We start from the raw sequence: 16,835 nt of genomic DNA on the forward strand, positions 1-16,835 counted from the left end.
TTACTGCAATATAGTTTATCTTTGTTCTAATATTTTAGAAGATCTTTTATTCTTCTTCTAGAACTGTTAACCATGTAATCCTGAAAGGAAGTGCTGCTACAGGATCCTCAGCGCCCCTATTTCCTGTGTCTCTGATTGATCTCATATTAAATTACTCATTGTGTTGTCTTGTTTTAATTTCTCGAGGTTTTATTGCAGTACAATGGTGGTGAGGTTATACAAAGTTCCCTAGTTCACAGTGCACTTGTGGTCCAGTGTGCAGATCCAACAATGATTCCAGATTAAACTCAGTTTGTTCATGTTTCCAGTACCACACCTGTACTCAACTCACACACATATTGAGAGATTGAGAAAGCGCTGTGGGAGTATCAGCTTTAGTTTGGCCTGATCAAATCACACACACTCACTGCACAGCTGGAATGACCTCAGCCTTGGCTCTTCAGACACACACACACACACACACACACACAAACTGGATCCAGCTGCTCGTCACAATGTTCAACAGCCAGTGGTTTTGTGGCCACGTTGTGAAAGCACAGCTTTTTTTTGTTGCTTTTTTTTCTGCACATTTTACACAGTTCCTGCTGAAATCTAACATGGAAACCACAAATCTTCGGGATTAAACTAGGCAAAAGTGAAGAAAAACGTGATACAATTAATAAGTACATGTATATAAATATACATAAAACCATCAGCTAAGCATTAAAGCCAATACCATTATTGGTCCTTAATGGTATCCACAAGACATAACATGCCACCAATGAAAGGCAACAAATTACCAGTAGAGACCCACAGGGACCATTACAGGTTCCATTAAAACTGATACAATTGCTATTATAACCATTAAAACCATTACAAATTATATGAGGGTTTCTATTTTTCCCCAGCAGGGCTTTTAGACAAGGTGTGTTATGTCTAATGATTAAAAAAAACAGCATATACCATCTGCACAGTCAGGTTACAAAAACATCCTAGCTTTTGAATATCCTAGCTAGCAGATTTAGCCCTTTTACAGCTGTTACACACTGCTATGTCTGTCTGTCTTGATGGGTGGAATAAATCTGGGTAATCATTTTACAGTGCTAGCTAATGTTTTACAGCTACCACTGACTAGGAGTGTGTTTAGAGTGTTACACTCATATTTATAGTTTGTCCCATCCAGGTCTGCTAACTAGCTGGCTGTTTCCAGGTGATAAAATCATGGTCAGGTTACTAATAAAAATGGATAAAAATAAATAAACATTCTTAACGGCACAGTTGAACTTTAGCATGTTGCAGTGGTTGCTGTTAGCTTGATAGCTTTGCTCACTCACACTCATATTATTTGTACTCATGCTTTGTGACCTAGCTAATTTAAGCTTCTGCTTTTAGTACGAGTTACTGTTAGCTTGAATGCGTGATGAACAGATAATTCTGGCTAATAATTTCACAATGTGTAGCTTGATAGCGCTGTGATGGAATAGTGTCTAATCTAGTTTGTATTTCCATTTTACACCCAGTGTTAATGCAGTTAGCAGTTAGCACTCACTTAAAAGTGAAGGAGTAAGAGACTTATAGCTGTAGAGTTAGCAGGCTAGTGTTTAGAGTGACTCAGAAGACTCATATCTTGCTGTACATTTTAAGTGACAGGTTGAAAATGATGATAATATACACACCATGTCAGAACAACTCAAATCTGGTAGATAAACGATGATGTTCATAGGACAAATGCAGCATGATCTAATATTTATGCTGTGTGCGTGTGTGTGTATGTGTGTGTGTTCAGGGAGAGCTAAAAGACGAAGAGCGATACCGACACGCAGATGGTTCCGTTTCTGTGAAAATGATAATGACAGCTGATGTGGAAGAGAGAAAAGTACCACAGAGAGAAAGACCGAGATAAAGAGGCATTTCTTTCCCATCTAGCATCCTGCGTTATTTTCATGAGGCACTTTCCTTACGAATGAGTGAGAACAGTGTTTTCAGCTACATTAAGAAACGAGCAGAGAATGTAGCACTTGCTCGGTGAAGTGTCCCTCAGCAGATGCTGAAGTTTAACTCCAAATGGCAATTAGTTCAGCCCCGTTAGCCACGGTTAGCTCGTATAAATTAACTGAATTAACCGAATTGTGTATGTCGGACTGCGGGTTGATCAGGCGCTGGGAGAACAGGCGAACGGTGAGCTGTTCACACCATCAGTCTCCTTGCTGACAGCCCAACTGTGTGTGTATGTTATTGAGGCACTAATGTAGGAAAAGACACAATCCCTTATAATGCTAGCAGGTTGTCAGTTTGGCTTTCCTCACCTCTGGCTGTGTGTGTTTGCACCAGTGTGTGTGTGTATCATCAGTGGCTGCATATGTGAGATCTTTGTTAAGCAATTTACTATCAAATGAGTTGCTACAGTAGCCGTAGTGTACACTATGTTGCTTTTCTAGGACATGTTTAGGCCTAGTTATTCTCTATACATGTGTATTTTTGTATATTTGCAGTGTGTGTGTGTCTGTGTGTGTGTGTATTGTGTGTGTGTGGGGGGGGGGGGGGGGGGGGCTGTGTCTTTTAGACTGTACTGTGATACTGTTATACATTAATATGCCTGTTGTAGTTACTCTGTCATTTCTCACCTTTGTGCGTGAGTCCTGGTAAATGCACTAGCATGTGTGTGTTTGTGTGTGTGTGTGTGTGTGTGTGAGATCCCTTAATTATTCCTCAGCCCTTGTTGTTGGTATCTGTATTAGGCTGACAGTGGCCAGTGGTCTTGCTGCGTCTCTTTGAAATGCAAAAGCAAGTCCCGGCTGTGCGTGGACTCCGTGTGCATGTGCGCCAGACACGGCATATGCCGCCGTTTTTCATCTCTCTCGTTTCATCAGGAGAGAAAAAAAAGGAGAAGAGCTCATTATTAATAAGCGAATAGAATAGATGGCGTGTGGCCATTTTTTTCTCTGGGTGCTGTCAGAACTGCAGCGGTGCACACTCTGAGCTTTCGACTAGGGGCCAATTTATTAACATGCAGCAGCAAGTACACATACACACACACACACACACACACACACACATATATGGTTAGTGGTATTGTGTGTGTTGGACTGAGAGGGAGAACTCATAGTCAGAGCTCGTGTTCAGTTGCAGTGACGCACGGAGTTGGCCTGTGCTAACTGGTGCCAATTGATTTGTTCTTTGAGAACATGCGTTCACTCTCTCTCTTTTTCTTTCTCTCTTTTTTTCTGTGTGTGTTTTCTTTAAAGTAAGCTGTGTCTGTGTCCTTCTGGGACTAATTGGATTGGGCTTAAGGAACAATGGCAGATTTTTCTTCTACTTCCTTTCTGCTTGATTTGCTCTTACATGGAATACAGCGTACACTCACACACACACACACTCACACACACACACACACACACACACACACACACACACACACACACACACACACACACACAGAGGCCCATCTAAACTGTTATACAGATTTGTAGAGTACTAATTATGGCTGTGGTGATATATCAGCATTGTGGTGTACCGTGATTATGTTATTTTGTAGTGAGTATAAGTAGTTATACTCTTGTGTTATGCTCTAGAGTGGGGGAGGCATACTTCTCTCCATACCCCCTTTCTCTCCATCTCATTCTGTTTATTAGGGCCCAAGCACTGAAAGTACTCTGTTTCTTCTTCTTTTCTCAAATGAATTGCATTTTAGAGGGCCTAAATATACCCGAAAACTTACGAAACTTTGCAGACACCTCAGAACTGTTAAAAATTTACATCTGCCATGTACACAATTTCAACAATGTGTGCCTTGCGCTACGTTTCACCTACATGTTCGAAATTTGGGACACATTTTTCTCTTAAATCTTTGCTCAGATTTTGCCATTTCCAGGCCTAGTACTTTAACAAACTCCTCCTAGAGACTTCATCGGATCTACATCATATTTGGTCAGTCTCAGCTAAAGGCCTTGATGATGCAAAATTGCGAAGCTTTTGAGTTTTCGCTGCATGGCATGAGCTCACAAAGTCTCACAAACTTCAATGTTTCGCCATGAAACAGGAAGTTGTTATAACTCATACATACGTTGTTCAATCTGTAACAAACTTCACATATTTGAAACGAATCCGGGCCTGAAGACATTTACATGCCAATATTCAGTTATAGCCATAGCGCCACCTGCTGGCAACAGGAAGTGACATGCTTTACACCGATGTATTCCTAGCAACATAAAAAAATATGCCAGCAAATTCTAAACATGCTAGCAACATGCTAGAAAGATGTAAAAACATGCTAGCAACACTTAGCGAAGTGCTAAAGTGTGCTATTACTACTATTAAACAAGAAGTTGTTACAACTCAATCATAGAATGCCTAATCTTCCCAAAGCTTTACATGTTTGATAAGAGTCTTGGCCTGAAGACATCTACATGCCAATATTTATTTATAGTCATAGCGTCACCTGCTGGCAACAGGAAATTACATGTTTTACATTGTGATACACTCCTAACAGCATATTAATACTAAAAAGTGTTTTTTTAAAAAATGGAATGGCATTCACCTGGAAGAACAGAGCATTGAACTCATCAGGCCAGGCAACTTTCGAAATGACAGTCATTAGTTCTGCCCAACAGGAAGTCGGCCATTTTGGATTTAATGTGGATTTTTAAAAAAATTGCAGGCTCTGCATTTTTAATACTCCTCCTAGGGGATTCATGTGATTGTCACCAAACATGGAGAAAATTATGCCAAGCCATGGAAGATGCTAAATTACGAAGGGATTTTTGAATGGTTTTGCCATGGCGAGGCAATAAATTTATGGCAAATAAAGGAAATAGGAAGTGTCTCATATCTTCTGCATGCAATGAGTGATTTAGATGAAACTTGAGCTTTATGTTTGGTACTGGGGGCTGAGCACATGCATGTGACTATTGTGAATCATGGTCATAGCGCCACCAACTGGCAGCAGAAAGTGTGTCACTTAAAACAGGCTTTCAAATAGTCTTCTTATATTTACCCAAATTGCTTCAAACAATATTGTTGAGACACGGCTGCTGTAAAATTGCAAAAGGAGTATTGATATCTTACACATTGTTGTCGTTGTAATGCATCATACATGGTAATGCAACTTTAATACTCTATTCTTTGTATATTTAGATGTTTTACTCCACAGCACTTTACTATCATTGTTTTCATACACCTACCAGGTGGCGATGGCACTGTAGTGCTTGGGCCCATCATCGCTGCTTGCAACTAAATTTTATATTCGTTTCTCTCTTTTTCTGCCTCCCCATCTCCTTTTCTATGTTTACATCTCTCTTCTTACTGTACCATCTCTCTATCTCGGTTGTAGTCAGCAGCTCGCCACACTCCATATGTCTGTTCTCTCTCCCTCTGTGAGGTGAGGTTTATATGTGAGGGAGTAATGCGCGTGTGAGCAGATCTGTGAATGCACTTGAATCCATGCATGCTTGTACATATGTGTGTGTGGGTGAGTGAGTGAGTGAGTGTGTGTGTGTGTGTGTGTGTGTGTGTGTGTGAGTGAGTGATTCAGTGTGTGTGTGTGTGTGTGTGTGTGTGTGTGTGTGTGTGTGTGTGATGAAGTCAGCGTTATCTTGCAGTATGCACTTGCAGCCAGGGCCATGCATGATATCACCTCACGCACACATGCACGCATGCAAATAAGAACATCTATATTTACTAGGCCCATGGGAATTACAAATACAAGAACTTTCACTAATCTTGCTTTCTTTCTCTCTTTCCACCACAGACAGGATGCCAGTGATCTCTCTGGGAGCATACAAAGGTAGGAGGACTCTCTATCTCTCTCTCTCTCTATCTATCTATTCAGGCTTTGCTTAGTGTATTTCCCTGGCCCTGAAATCAGGTACATATAAATGTCGGGAAAACCGATCTCTGGCCACATGCCAGTGTCCATGGACCACAGGTTCTTGGGCAAGTTGTAAGGGTCACTGTCGAGTCCAACTGCCTTTAATTTAAGCTGATAATCGTTAGTTATACTAGCACTTTCGCAGCTTCCCCTATTAAAACCAGCCATTTTGCTGGATGTTTTGCCACTCAGTCCGGCCGAGGGGGGCGTGTTCCGGTGAGAAAGTGACGCTCTATAAGGAGCGATAATGTTCTTTTGGCTAACACGCTCTCACATGTAGGTGTTTGAATTCAGACACCACACACACACACTCACACAAACACATGGCTGGCATGAAGACATGATTCATAGTTGTGTTCACACTGTGCATTAGATTACTTCAGATCTGACACACTATGTTAGACTTGTTTGTTTGGCCCTTGTTGCTCAAAAGCGTTTAATATGGTGGATTAGCAGTGGAGAGATGATGATGGAGAGATGGAGGGTGGAAAAGTGACAAATGTGTCAGAAAGATAAGACCTATAGGCTCACTATACACATTGAGAACACAGAGGGAGATAGAGAGAGAGCAACGGGAAGAGAGGCATAGGAGAGAAGAGACGAGAAAGTAGGGGTTAGAAAGCTACGAGAGGAGTCAGAGAAAGAAGGACAGAGAGAAAGATGGAGAGATGGTGATAGAGACACAAGACAGAGGTGAAGAAAGACAGGACTGATGAAAAATAGAGGCTGAGAGAAATGTAGAGATAGCGAGACAGAACAGAGGCAGAGTGTTGGAGGGGGAAGTGAGTATGGGTGGGGCTTCTTTAATAAACGATGTTTCCTGAAATAGAACCATCTCTGCCTCATTCGGGATTCTGTTAACACCAAAGAGCCATACCTCATCACGAGAGCGCCGTCGCCACGGCAGCCTGCTGCAGGTTACCACCAACAACCACCTGATTGACAGGCAACGCTTGTGAGAAACATGTGGAAGCAAAAGAAAACTTTTATCACTCAGTGTGGGGCACATGCTTGTAATCTAGCTCTCTCTCTCTCTCTTTCTCTCTCCTTCTCTCTCTCCTCTCTCTCCTTCTCTCTCTGTCTGTGCGAGCATGTGTTTTCCATGAGGGAAGCAGCAGCAGGAGAAAACAAGTGCATATGCAGATTAGGTTCTAAAGGAAGCAGGCTGCGATTACATCAAGCCTATCTGGGAAAAAAAAATGGGAAGGGGGTGGTAGAGAGAGAAAAAGCAGCAGAGAGTGAAAAAGAGATAAAGAGGTAGAGCAATGAGAAAAGGAAAGAGAGACTGTGAAAGAGACAAAGAGAAAGAGAATGCACTGAAGAGTCTGCAAGAGAGAGAGTGAGAGAGAAAAATAGAGAGCAAATGACAGAGTAATAGGAGAGATAGTGAGAACCAGCTAGAGCGAGAAGAGAGAGAGAGCTGTGATGAGAGAGTGAGAAAAAGAGACGGCAAGAGAGGGAAAGAGAAGTGAGAGAGAAAAGAGAGAGACAAAATGGGAGAGAAGGAGGAGGAGACGGGATAAGTGTGCTGCTGTATATTTGCAAAAATCATTAGTGAATATTTCACCCTTCATTCTACACACACACACACACTAACACACACAAACACACACACACACACACACACACAAAGATATGAGGGGTTGATCCGATTATTGTTCTGTTTGAGTGAGAGAGAGAGTGTGTGTGTGTGTGTGTATGCGCGCAATTATAACTACCAGCTTCAGCACCATTTGCATAGTTAATTACTTCCTTTCTGATTTAAAGAAACAAAGGGAGAATAAAATAAGAAAGGATAAAAGTGTGTGCGTGTGTGTGTGTGTGTGTAATCTTCCTTCTGTCGAACGGCTGACTCGGACCTATTATTTCTCCCTGTCTCTCTCACTTTCTCGGCACTGTAACCCCAGGGTTGGGTGAGGAGTGGTGGGGCGAGTCGCCTGTCAGCTAATTGCATCTTTCTGTGGCGATTATGTTCTCAAAGAGAGAACAGGCCGTAATTACAGAGCCCAAATGCTGGTCCGGCCGAGCCGTTACAGAACCATCATGGCCGCCGCGTGGGAACTGCTCTCATTATCACCACAGACACGGAACCGCCCCCTTCACCCCGGCAACCGTGCTAATTACCATCCGGAGCAGAGCTGCCAATCACAGCTATTTATACCTCCGAGAGAGAGAAGGAGAGAGAGAATAAAAACTACATTTATTAAATGTATAAGATTTAATTCTTTCAACTGTAGGGATCTGATGTGTCAAACCCTTTCTTTCTGTCTTTCCTTTCAGCACTTCTCAGACAAGCCAATAAATAGTATTTATAATCCAAGAATGAAAGCACAAAATGTGGATTTTTTTATTAAATATATCAGCTTTTGGTAATATTTTTTTAGTAAAACTTAATGATCCAACAAAGTCTTCCTCTACTCTATGTCGTTCTCTTCTGTCTTTCTTTATGTTACCATTTTTCTTGAACTAAATCTAATAAAAAGCCTGGCATGTCAATTAGCAGTAATAGAGACTTTAGGCAGTGACGGCTGTAGGAAATAAATCTGTATTAAATACCATAGTGCAGAAATCAAAATCACTAAACTTAAATGAGTAATAAGCTCATGGAATGTTTAACGTGTTACACTATGACTATGAGAAATGTTTAAAATGCAAGAGAAGAGCTGCTTAAGATTAAATTCTTTTCTAAAGATTCTTTTCTTTTTTTTACTCTTTGGAACATCACAAGCTGATGATATATTTTGTTGCATTGTGTGAATGCAGGCTAAAACCGGAACATTTCTTTTACAGTAATGTGATTTCATTAGAATCTGAGTCTTTTCTTTCTCACTCACTCTTCTTTTTTTCCCATTTCTCCCACTTTCCTCTGTGTCACCATTTACAAAAAGGTGCTCATGCAGAGTATTCAAAGTTTCAGAAAGACCACAGTATCATGCCCTCAAGCCAGGGATAACAGACCCACTGCGCAATGACATTAGACACAAATCAATTGGTGTCTTATCTTCATCTCAGTGGATTGTACACTGCCATTAGCTGGCCTTTCATGGCAAAAAATGTGGGTTAGGCAGTGTGAGACCCAGTCTAAAATGGGTTAGGGAGCCCTATGGACGAGCTGCACCATGAAGCCCAATCTAAAGAGGGTTTAGAAAACACTTGATAGGCTGCACCATAAGGCCCAGTCTAAAATTGGTTAGGGAGCCCTATGGATGAGCTGCGATCTGAGGCCCAGTCTAAAGTAGGTTAGGGAGCCCTGAGAATTGTCTGCATCTTGTAGCCCAATCTAAAGTGGGTTAGGGGTCCTTGTGGATGAGCTGCACCATGAGCTCAATCTAAAGTGGGTTAGGCAGCCCTGTGGACAAGCTGCACCACATAGTCCGTTCTAAAGTGTATTAGGGAGCTGTGTGGATGAAATGCACCATGCAACACAATCCAAAGAATGTTACAGAGCTCTGTTGACAAGCTGTGTTGTGTGGCCCAGTCTAAACTAGTTTAGGGAGCTCTGTGGATGAGCTGTGCTTTGAGGCCCAGTTTAAAGTTAGAGACCCTTGAGGACAAGCTGCACCTTGAGGCTGAGTCTAAAGTAGGTTATGATGTCATATGGATGAGGTACGCCATGAGACCCTGTCTAAAGTGGGTTTAGAAATCTCTGTGGACAAACTGCATCATGAGGCCCAGTCTAGAGTGGGTTAGGGAGACTTGTGGACGAGCTGCACCCTGAGGCCCAGTCTAAAGTTGTTTTACAAAGCTTTGTGGATGAGCTGTGCCATGAGGCCCAGTCTAAAGTGGATTAGGGAGTCCTGTGGATGAGCTGCACCATGAGGCCCAGTCTAGAGTGGTATAGGGAGCTTTGTGGATGAGCTGTACCCTGAGGCCCAGTCTAAAGTTGTTTTCTAAAGCTCTGTGGTTTATCTGCACCATGAGGCCCAGTCTAGAGCGGGTTAGGGATCCTTGTGAAGGAGCTGCGCCCTGAGGCCCAATCTAAAGTTGGTTTCTAAAGCTTTGTGTATGAGCTGCACCATGAGGCCCAGTCTAAAGTAGGTTACAGATCTCTCTGAATGAGCTGCACCTCGAAGCTCAGTCAATAGATTCATTGTTAATAAAACACAGATAATATGTTCAACAGTCTTAGAAAAGTGGAGCATCACATATTAAAGTGATATTGATTTCTGTGTATGCATCTAACCTCTGAATGATTCCATGTGATTACACATCAGAGTACAGGGTTTAGCTCAGCTGGGTTATTGTCTCAGTGTGTTGGTCCCGCCCACTTTCTGAATATTCATGAACTCAGTGGTCTCACTAGATGGCAGTGCAGCTTAATGTGGCCATGCTAATGAGCTCATGGGGTATTAATCTTCCCAAGCTATGTGGCGTAGGATTCTAACCACTGTGTGTGTGTGTGTGTGTGTGTGTGTGTGTGTGTGTGTGTGTATGTGTGTGTGTGTGTGTGTGTGTTAGTGCTTGATGCCCTATGAGTGAAACAATAACTGTATGGCGTGTGTTGTCTTGTGTGTGTGTGTGTGTGTGTGTGTGTAGCTGGAGTGACATATTTGTATGAGCGACATGAAGCGTGAGCACACACACACACACACACGCACACACACACACACACACACACACAAGACAAGACACTCCATGCAGTGATTAGTTATTGCTTTGCTCAAAGGACATCAAGTACTAACCCACACACACACACACACACACACACAGACAAATAAATAATTAGATAAATATATAAATAAATAAACAGTGAATATTACTTTCACAGCATGCCAGACTAAATTTAGAGTTTGATATTAAATTCTTACAGGTTTTTAATTGAAGATGCTGGCTGGAGTCTGATATGAGTAATAGTCCTGTTGCATCCTGTGTGTGCGTGTGTGTGTGTGTGTGTGTGTGTGTGTGTGTGTGTGTAATGAGTCAGCTAACAAAAAAAGTGGATGTGAGAAAGAAACATTAGTTCTATGTTTGTGTGCAGCTGCTTAATAGCCACATTTGAAGGTTCCTGGTTCTTCAGGGTCATCTAACCTTAACTGCACTGTAAATGCAATGTCTTTTCCTTTTATGCAAGTTACAGTTAGTGTGAAGTCAGGTTATGACTGTGGCGTTATGAATATGACAAGACAAGCACTTACATTTGTGAACATACTTGTCAGTTAGAGTTAGAGTTTGGTCCCCAATGTTTATTAAAACTTTCATGGAATTCTCAGAGGATTATGGGATTGTCATAAAGACACAAAGAACGATGCCTCAAATTCAGCCAAAATCAAGGAGCTCATAGGGCCTGTCTAAATTAGCCAGCCTTTATTTCCCCAGAGTGTGCAATACTACCCGAAAAGCTGCCCCAACCAAGAAACAACAACTTTTGATTAGAACACAAAGGAAGAAAGAGAGAGAGATTGAGAGAGAGAGAGATGATGATATTGACCACTTGCCTTCAGCACAGATAAAGGACCTTATCTCTCATACCTCCTTCTCTTTGTCTTTCTGTCTACAATATTTTCTTACTTCGAGACTAGACTACATTTTCAACACACACACACACACACACACACACACACACACACCAACCTAGACAGGTCCATTGTGATTTATCTATCCTCAAACACGCCTATTCGCCTTGACCACACTCTCTCATCTTCTCTCTGCACTTCACCAGAATAGTGGAATTATGGGTAACCGGTAATTGAGTGTAGGAGGACTTTGCTGCTATTTCGGAACAACCTGCTCTGACAGCGAAAGGTAGCCTGACGGTGCACATACACACACACACACACACACACACACACTCACACACACACAGTGGATGAGCCTTTCCAAACATGCATGTCAGTTTGACAGCCCACCTGCATCCAATGCAATCTTTTCATTCGAACTGATGAGACAGACAGAGTGGGAGATATACAATATATACACAGAAAGAGAGAGAGAGAAAGAAAGAGAGAGAGAGAGAGAGAGAGAGAGAGAGTGAGAGAGAGCGAGAGAGAGTGTCAGTGATATAATTTAGAAGTGAGACACTGGGGGGAAAAACACTGAGACTGTCTATCTGCTGGCAGAAAAATGACAAAATGACAAAAAATGACAAAAAATCAGAACATTTCAGCAGTAAACAGGAAGCAGGTGCCATGGTGGAGCTGTGTGTGTGTGTGTGTGTGTGTGTGTGTGTGTGTGTGTGTGTGTGTGTTAGCTATGTGAAGCCATTGAGGCCTGCAGGTAGGTTTTGATTTGGCCACAGTTTGGTGATTTTGCCATGACAGCTGTGTTTTTGTTTACAAGCCCACTATTTACTGAAACGCATCATTTCGCGTCACATTGGTTAGTTTTAAAGTGATACCATCAGGCTTATACAAATATTATACCATATTTGGCAAACCTGTATGCTGTATGTCAGAACACCAGCTAAAGGTCCTCACTAAAAATAATGTAAATACTCAGTCAGTTGTAATGATATTAAAATTCTGTGTCTTCGGGCTGATCATTTGAACGTGAAAGGCATCTGGAACATGATGAATGAATTTATACCACAGGGAGGTTGAATTCTCAAATCTGATTTGTCAGGATGATCCATTTACATAAATGCACTTGTGCGATTGCGTTATTGTTTCTATAATAACAGCTCATTCATATGGATTTTACAGGTTGTTAAGGAAGTTTAATTCTGTATTTTTATATATATATATATATATATATATATATATATATATATATATATATATATATATATATATATATAAAGTATTAATGTGTTATTTTTTATGGATGCACAAAAGCACCGAATTAAAAATCAGTCCTAAATGAATAATATATATTCTGGTGTGTGTGTGTGTGTGTGTGTGTGTGTTGGGTTCTTTTCTGTTTTGGACAAACAGTTGTGTAAAGTTTTTGTCTGGAGTTTATATTTGTAACACTCAGTTTGTGGATTTTATTTTAAATAAACCAAAAAAAAAAGTGTGCTGAAAGTTTGCCCCGACCCATCCGATTAATCGATTAATCGAAAAAATAATCAGCCAACTAATCGATTATGAACATAATCGTTAGTTGCAGCCCTAAAATTGTATATGTATATTCTAACTGCCAAATGTCTGTGGTATAAGAAGAATAACACACTTTGGAATTCAGGGTGTATTATTTTTGTTTTGTGTCGGCTCATATCACACCACCCCAGCTTGTATTATTTTCGTATATTAATAGACATTAACACCTATTGATTTGAAAAAATGGAAGACTGTTAGATTTTCTAAAAAATTTTTAAAAATAATAAAAATGGTAAAACTATGAATTATTAAGCTTTTGACTTGTTATTTTCTTAATATTGCATATTGCTCACACTTATCACAGTTAACAGCTACATAAATAACAGTAGCTAAACCACTGAAACTCTATGTGCCTCTAAAATCACATCACAACACCATAGTTGAATATGAGTGAAGACAATGAGCACCTTTACTTCACTCTGTATTGTGTGCCACACTGACGTTGTGGGGATGCTTCGTTGGTTCTGGTTTTTATATACTATATAGATGTTTTTTGATTTTCTCACCATTCTGTGTAAACTCTCATGAGATGAGCTGTTTCTGAAATACTTAACGACAACTATGCCAAAGTCACAGAGATCACATTTTTCACATACACTCTGGAGGTTAAGATTAAGGTTAGGTGTAGGTAGATGTTTACCTAGAGTAATACAAAGGCACTGGATATACCTGACAAACACAAGTAATACAAGACCCTATGTCTGTGTATGTGCTCACTAGAATGCGTTAAGTAAGAATTTCCTCGAGAGGCTCCAGATGGCTGTAAGACAGGTGTGCCAATTAAAACCTCTCGCTTCTTATCAACACTTGAAAAGCATGTACTATTTGTAACTGGTACATGAACACACATGCACTCTCTCCCGCTCTCTCTCTCTTTCTGTCTCTCTCACACACACACACAAACACAAACACACAATACAGATAAGCCACCTACTGAAAAACTGACAGCTACATACATTTTGTACACTAAATTCGTATGTAAGTAGCACATACTGAAAGATAAATTAAGATGTTTAAGTCCCCATGAAATCAAAATTGAAGGTTTGTAGCTTTTAGTATGAATCTGTCAGCCTTAAGGTTATCTATAAGCTATTGTGCTCCAAAACAATAACAAAATTCGCATTTAGAAGATGTATGCATTCAAAATGTGCAGTCTCTCTCTAAAACCAATACGGATCAACAATTCTGATGACATCATTCTGCACTTCAGCGCCTCATCAGATTTTCTGTCCAATCAAATGCTCTGAAGAATCTAAAGTGTCCCGTTCCCAACATTATAAAAATATCACCTTCCCGAAGTTGCCCTTGTTGTGTGAGAGAAATCATATCAGCAAGCACGGGTCATTTTCCCCATCGGTAGACGATTGTGCGAGGGTCAAGGAGGTGGAGAAAAATCCTCCGCAAGTTAATCCAATGCATTGTTATTGCTCGAGCTCGTGTCTATAGTACTAACTGTCAAGTACGGTATAGCCTGGGCTGTGAGGTAAGGTAAACGCTATTGGCTATTTAACAAGTGGGAGGAGCCATTCGATATGTCCTGTCCTGACTTCCTGTTTCAGTGGAAAGCACATCAACACATCGAATAACACTAGCATTTCAAGGCACTTCACTGGGACTTTAATCAGTCACTCCAGGATTTTGCAATTGTAGAAATTAAAAGGAAATCAGGCAAACTCCACAGTATTTGTAGGAGCTTGCAATTTTTCAAAATTACCGGAGCTTTTCCGCAGATTCGGGCCAAGATGCATCATGTGACGTCATCACAACGCACATTCAATCAAAGCCCTCTTTGATTCACATGCATCGAACATGAGTACAGCTAAAAGGTCTCATTTATCAACAAACAATACTGCAAAAGACCACGCAAAACACTTCTGTGCAATTGCAATTTCGCTGATTCAAGTTGCATCATAAATTTTGAAAAAAGCCGCAGCAAAATCAAGCAACAGTCACAAAAACAAGTCTGAAATCCTGTACAGACTGGTTAAAGTAAAGAAATGGTTCATCATTATCACAGTAAAAAAAAGAAGTTGCAAATGGCTGACAATAGGGGTTAAAATTTACACTGACATTTATATCCCATTGCTGTCGTGATACTTATACTAATAGGACTGACTTCTTTTTATTAGCTAGAGTTATGACGGAGTTATTGTTAGCAGGTCAAATAATGGGCAGACGGTCTGGTCAGCTGGTCCTCACTGAGGAATTTTTTGTTTTTTTCATGTTTTTCTGATTTATTTGTTTAATTCCAAGTTTTTGTAACAGCCTCATAAAATCACATTCACCAGATCAGCCTTATGAGCTTATCAGAATTTTTGTGAACGATACCTGAGGCTACGAAAGCACTACGCTGCACAAACAGAGGCTATCAGACAGCACACATTGGAGAATAACCATAAAACCAAGGTGATAATTTCTCGATTACTGACAATTGTCTAGCTAATTTAGCCACGAATATTACACACCAACCTGCATTCTCTCTCATCATCAGCTTATGGGCAAAGAAAAATGCCTTAAAAGAAAACATAATCCAAATAGGCTAATGTGAACAAGCCTCATCTCATTTGTGTAGCGCGAACCAGCTGCATGCAGTTCTCTCAGGTGGTCGGCATGTTAACATCAGAGGTTTGCAGTGACATATCGAGTAATGCTGAAGTTAATGAGGTGGGACGTAGTTTCTCTAAAATGCTGCCTTAACGTTCAATGAACAGATTTAGTTTAGAGAATTTTCTTGAATTAGGAATCAGAGTACTTGGGGTACAAAGATGTGTTTTAAAAAAAAAAGTCCACTCTGGTCTTTTAAAAGTCTTTGTGCTCATTTGTTAAGTATCAGACTGAACTGAATATACTAATAGAATGTAATAATAGTCATTAAAAAAACAAACACTTTTATTAATAAAAATAAGATTAGCTTTGAGGAGTGGAAAGATATCAATATGACTGGGGTAGGTACATAGGCCACACCTCCTTCCCTGAGCGTGAGAGGTACATAGGCCATGCCTCCTTACTTGAGACTGACATGTACAGTACATCAGCCATGCCTCCTTCCCTGGGATTGACAGGTACATAGGCCACACACACACACACACACACACACACACACACACACACACACACACACACACACACTCAACCCTGTCAAGAGCTTTTGCAAAAACATTAATTCATCTTTGCAAAGCATTTTCTCTATGAACAAGTTAGGCCAAATGGTTTTCTGTGTGTGTGTGTGTGTGTGTGTGTGTGTGTGTGTGTGTGTGTGTGTCTGTGTGTGTGGTTGACAGAGATAATTGAGGAGACAGGGCCACTGCTCCAGAATCAGGCTTCTAATGGAAGGTGACAAATTAATTTCTGTCTGGTAATGGCTGAAAATAGAACATTGCCGTCTGCTTGTCTTTAGGTGCTGATAGAATGTCTGTGTATGCGTGAATGAGTGAGTGTGTGTGTGTGTGTGTGTGTGTGTGTGTGTGTGTGTGTGTGCGCGTGTATGCGTGTATGTGTGTGTGTGTGTGTGTGTGTGTGTGTGTGTTAGTGGGGGCTCTATGCATATATGCAGTGTGTATAGAGGTGATGTGCAGATGTGCAGTGTGAGATTGTGTAATGCCGGTCTGTGCATTTTTGCAAATTGGATGTTTTTTTGTGATTCTTTCTCTCTCTCTCTCTCTCTCTCTCTCTCTCTCTCTCTCTCTCTCTCTCTCTCTCTCTCTCTCTCTCGCTTTGTGTTGTGAGATAGCATTCACAGATCAGCTCCCTGCCACTTTACACTCATGCGGCTATTTAAACGTTACATTTATAAACCTGATCTAAGGCTGGCAGACATTTCTCAGTGTTAAAACTGACGTATTCTCGCAGTGCATTATGGGTAACGGTACCTTTGACAGGAAGAGGCCATTTACTAGCCACTAGTCACTTCAAACGAAACTCTTAATTATTTCAAGTTAGGATGCTGCGTGTGTGTG

General features: G+C 40.8%; 1 protein-coding gene across 1 annotated transcript in view; it reads left to right on the forward strand.

The window, feature by feature from the left end:
- Positions 1 to 16,835, forward strand: part of celf2 (cugbp, Elav-like family member 2) — a 183,559-nt gene that overhangs the window by 37,124 nt on the left and 129,600 nt on the right. The window contains exon 2 of the mRNA XM_017494075.3: positions 5,726 to 5,761. Coding sequence (XP_017349564.1) covers positions 5,726 to 5,761 — 36 coding nt within the window. The remainder of the gene's footprint in view (positions 1 to 5,725; positions 5,762 to 16,835) is intronic.

Source organism: Ictalurus punctatus, chromosome 19, assembly GCF_001660625.3.
Source record: "Ictalurus punctatus breed USDA103 chromosome 19, Coco_2.0, whole genome shotgun sequence".
NCBI classification, from domain to species: domain Eukaryota; kingdom Metazoa; phylum Chordata; class Actinopteri; order Siluriformes; family Ictaluridae; genus Ictalurus; species Ictalurus punctatus.